The 4,593-nt window shown below is 52.2% G+C and overlaps 1 protein-coding gene across 1 annotated transcript; it reads left to right on the forward strand.

The window, feature by feature from the left end:
• Positions 1 to 1,585: 1,585 nt before the first annotated feature.
• Positions 1,586 to 4,052, forward strand: PFICI_01405 (uncharacterized protein; the record flags this gene model as incomplete). Its single annotated transcript, XM_007829986.1, has 6 exons — positions 1,586 to 1,757; positions 1,809 to 2,365; positions 2,443 to 3,373; positions 3,650 to 3,691; positions 3,759 to 3,872; positions 3,946 to 4,052. The coding sequence occupies 6 exons, from the start codon at positions 1,586 to 1,588 to the stop codon at positions 4,050 to 4,052; spliced, it is 1,923 nt and encodes a 640-aa protein (XP_007828177.1).
• Between the last annotated feature and the right edge of the window lie 541 nt (positions 4,053 to 4,593).

Consider the following 4,593-nt stretch of genomic DNA (forward strand, 5'->3'; position numbering starts at 1 on the left):
TCATGACATGTCCCCCCTTCTGGGCCTCTTTCTGGGGCCCCAGGCCTGTTGATTGCCTGGCTAATCCGGTCGCTGACATGACTGACAACCAACACACATGCCCATGGTTCCATGGTTGGCACGGCCTTAAGCGAGTCACAGAGCGCGCGCGACCCAGGGAATACTGCGACGATACGACCTAGTGTTTTAATTGATGAATTATACATGTAGGCATGAGCCGGCATGCCCTTTCGTCCTCTTTCCCATTCATCATTCATCAAGGTGGTGCCTCCTCCCAACGTTGCACAAGGCGGAGTAGTCCTCTGCCCTATTCTAAACCGGTGAGCTCGCGCTTCCACGGGCCTCCCCAGAATTTTCTCACCGAACCCTCGACCTCGACTTTCCCTCTCCAATCACGTCTCCTTTGCTGCGACAGAAGCAGCACGAAATTGGTTTCTTTTGATCTCCCCTCTTGGCCGGTCCGCGTGTTTGCAAGCTAGCGACCTGTTTAGCCTTCCTTTCCCTGGGCAATTCGCTTTTTTCAGCCCCTATCCCGCTGGGGGGAGAGCTGGAAGATTGGATCTGCTTGTTTGCTTGTTTGCGCTGCTTGGTTGCTTGGTTGCTTGGGCAGCTTGCTTGCTTGCTGCTGGGCTTGCTGGGTTGCCTGCTTCTGCTTCTGCTTCTGCTGCTGCCGCCGCCGCCGCCGACTCGGGGTCGGGTGGGATCTGCTCGTGTCTGTCCGTCCGTTTGCCTGCCTGCCTATCTGTCTATCTACCTTGACTCCCTCTCTCTCCCTCTTCTCGCACCGTCACCTCGAAAAGAGCGAGCGCGTGTTCCCCCACCGTCGCCCGCCCGCAAGGGCCATCGATCTGTGAGACCTTGGGCTCGAGGGTTCTCCAGACGGACGGTCTACTCCTTCTGACCCCACCCCCTCCCCAGAGCGAGGCGGGTGAGGCACCGGTGTTTGGGTCTGGCGGGCATTCACTCTACTTACTACCACTTGTCCATGTATTGTGCACATTGCGGCGCTTGCCTGCGTACATGCTTGTCCAACACACCCTTCACTTTGTGCAAACATAATGGTGAGATCTGCCCCCGTCTTGTCCCCGTCGAGTCCCTGTTGGCTCTGGCCCCCCAGCGCGGCTTATTGCATATTCAATATGAACGTACAGAAGAATTGATTTGCCTCCAGGATACTCATAACAATCCCAAGAAGCGCCGCCGGCTTTCCGGCTACGAGGATGCCCCTGTGGTAGTAACCCAGGATCATTCCTCTGCATCTGCCGTTTACTCGCCGCTGGGTCGTCGCTACGACGACTGCGAGTTACAAATACTTCAAGCTGCCGCATCCATCGTCGGTCGACAGCTTTCTGATATCACTGCCTTGGATAGGTACACTCATCATCATACTGATCCACACCACTACTATCCTTCTGCCACTGCTTCCTCAAGTAATAATAATATTAGTTTTACTGCTCCTCCTTCTAATACTCATCATCGTCATCATCATCACCATCGGCGAGATCAGCAGCAGCAACATCGAAATCAGCAGTCTTTACCCTCTCCTCCTGCTAAAAGGTTACGCGTCGATACAGATATAACACTCATGTCTGAGCAAGAAAAGCCACAACGTGGCTACCCCCATTCGGCACGCCATCAGCATTCATCTGGGGATAGTGACGATGATACCTCCATGTCGTTCGGCATAGGGAGGTCCAGAATCTCATCTTGCTTTGCGTCAATATGTCCGCCTTGTTCAACCAGTGACCCACCACCAGGTTTGTAGAGACCCTCGCATGTGCTTCAACACGACTAACTGGGAGAAAAAGCCTACTCCGGTGTTCCAAGTACTCCATATGGTTATGAAGCGAGATCAGCCTTATACCAAGACGCCGTGACATCTGCTCCTAGTCAGTCGTGGAGTGGGACGCAGCCGCCGGCAAGCGCCTTTGCATATGATGACTCGCCCAATGCTCCGTACTTCCCTGACTTTCCCGTGCTGCAGCCTACACGCACGCAACCTAGTACTAGACATGAGGAGATGACATACAATTTATCCCCGCCAGAACGCAAATACCTGGGCCGTCCTGATGTGCAACGGATAGAGACTCACGTGACGAATTTGCAAAGTCGTGGTGGCTATGATCAGTCGAGCTACACAAGTCCGAATGTCGATTCTCGTGGCCAAATGCCCGGTGTTGGCTTTCTCCCGGCAGATGGCGATGAGGCTCAAGTGGGACACCAGTCGAACCTAGACATTGTCTCAAGTCACCAGCGAGCACCACCATCCAAGCGAGGCCCTTTCAAAAACAGCGCCGAGCGGGAGAGGACAGCCGAGACACGGAAAATTGGGTCTTGCATACGCTGCAGAATGCAGAGGATTCGGGTAAGTTTCAGCTTTATGAACAATATCGGCCACTGCCTTGGCTCCTGCTCACATTGCTTTTCTTCATCTGCCTGCAGTGCGAAATCAATCCGGATGACAAGATAGGAACTTGCTTGACCTGTTCAAGAGTCACCAGCACAAAGACTTACCGACTTCCATGTCTTCGGTACAAGATCACTGATGTGCGGCTCTTCAAGCCAGGCAATGTCAAGGGCCACGAATGGACGCGGCGGTGGACTGAGGGCATTGCTGACGACATCTCAAATTGGGCATCACCCGAAGTCAGAATGCTATGTGTGACTGAGGGCTATGGCACAAGGCCCGTAAGACTTCGAGTACGCGAGTTCATCCCCCAAGAAGGCGACAAGCTTGAGAGAAGTTGGGTGTATCAAGGGACCAAGAAGAGCGTCAGGATCCCAGCCTTCGCCATTGTCAATCTTGATGAAGCAAAGACGATATATACCGAGCATATCGCCAACGAGCTGAAAGAGTGCTGCCGCAATGTGCTGAGCGACAAGCACCAGCTGCTCAGGGGAACCTATGGGTTCGCCCTAAACTTGATGCTTGACCCGTCAACCGACCCGAAAGAGAAGGATCTTCTAAGCAAAGCCTTCCGGTTGTGGATGGCCATTCGAATGACGACGAAATCGACACTGATCGTTGGGGACGAGCGCCTCGGTATGGACGCCAACATCATGGACGACACAAGCCCGATTAAGGGAAAGATTCCGCTGCCTCCTGTGATGGGAGCGCAGATCGAACTGATCCTGATTGGCCAGCTGCAGACGAAATGGCGAAGAGAAATGCTTGACCAATTGCAGACAATGACCCAGCAGAATAACCACTCAACATGGTTGACGATATACCTGACAACATTCATTCTGCTTCACAACGTTTCTCTTCTCTGCCAGCACGACCATGCATATGCCGTCAAGCACGGAATGAAGGACTCGAACGGCAAACAGGCAAGCAACCCCTCCCCATCCACCCTACATAAAAACACACATCGTCTCGAAACGCAAGTGCAGGTAGATCAGACTTCGCCCCAAGAGTGCCATGCTCACATCATCTGGATATCCATTTTCAGTATAGCTTTCTATGACCAAGAGCTTAGGCTAATCTTTTTGTCTAGGCGCGATTCGCCAGAATGGACATGGTCAGGGAATACCAACAAGGTTAGACAAATGCATCCTCTCGATTCCATCCATGCCTCCCTGCCTGGATGAAACTGGAGTGTTTGTTGTCGCAATACTCAAAATAGCCGTGACTAACTCTGATGCGCAGGTGCCAATATCTTGCTGGCATACTGGCACTACTGCAACAAAGGTAATAAATGGCCCGAGAGTGCTCCGTGATACCCAGGTGATTTTGGAAATTGACTAACTGTGTGCAGGCATATATCCGTTTTCCGGAGAGTGTTCCGAGGCAGAGCTCAGTTCACTCGCCAAGCTGGATGTGGACAAGATCAAATTTGTTCATCAGACAAGGAATTTTGTCGAGAAAACAAGTGAGCAATAGCCTAAGCAGTTGTGCAAATATCATGTAGTGCAAACGTTTACTGACCCTGTCGTGACCTCTAGAGGAACATTGGCAAAGGATACGCCGAGGCAACGAGTATGAGAACGACATGTTCTTCATCAGCCAGCTTTTTGAGGAGAAATGGATACCAGAGGCGCCCTTGGCCTGAAGGCGCTTTTGCGCAATGCAAATGATTGAGGGCGATTTGCCCGCATGATCATTCGGCTCAGTCCGACTCTCGATGGCCTGAGGCGCCAACGAGATATCATCATTCTCATTGGCTGGTTGCGCGCATAACGGTACAATACGTGCGGACCACTATGTACAGCGGACCCTGCTGGGGACATGCTGAAGATTGTTCTGCTCTAATGCCCGTGTGGCGAGTGGACAACGGCCGCACTGTTTGTAGCATAGCAGAACCTAATGCAAAGTGGAAAATGAAGCTACACCGGTAGAATCGGCATTCATGATTACTCTTTTGAGAAATAACGGGATGGTATCTGCACGGTACCAAGAGCGTAGAATACTGACCGAGCTAACTGCCGTGGAGGCATTTGTGTCAGAGTCGAAGCGGACACGGGTCCAGCCTCTGTGGGGGAGATGATGCGACCGAAATCTGGCAAGCCATCTGATTGCAAACGGCTATGCGGCAGGCAGTCGCAGTGTACGAGGTGCAGATGTTACTTACTACCAGGAAGATGGTATGTATA

Source organism: Pestalotiopsis fici (assembly GCF_000516985.1).
Source record: "Pestalotiopsis fici W106-1 unplaced genomic scaffold PFICI_Scf_1, whole genome shotgun sequence".
NCBI lineage: Eukaryota > Fungi > Ascomycota > Sordariomycetes > Amphisphaeriales > Sporocadaceae > Pestalotiopsis > Pestalotiopsis fici.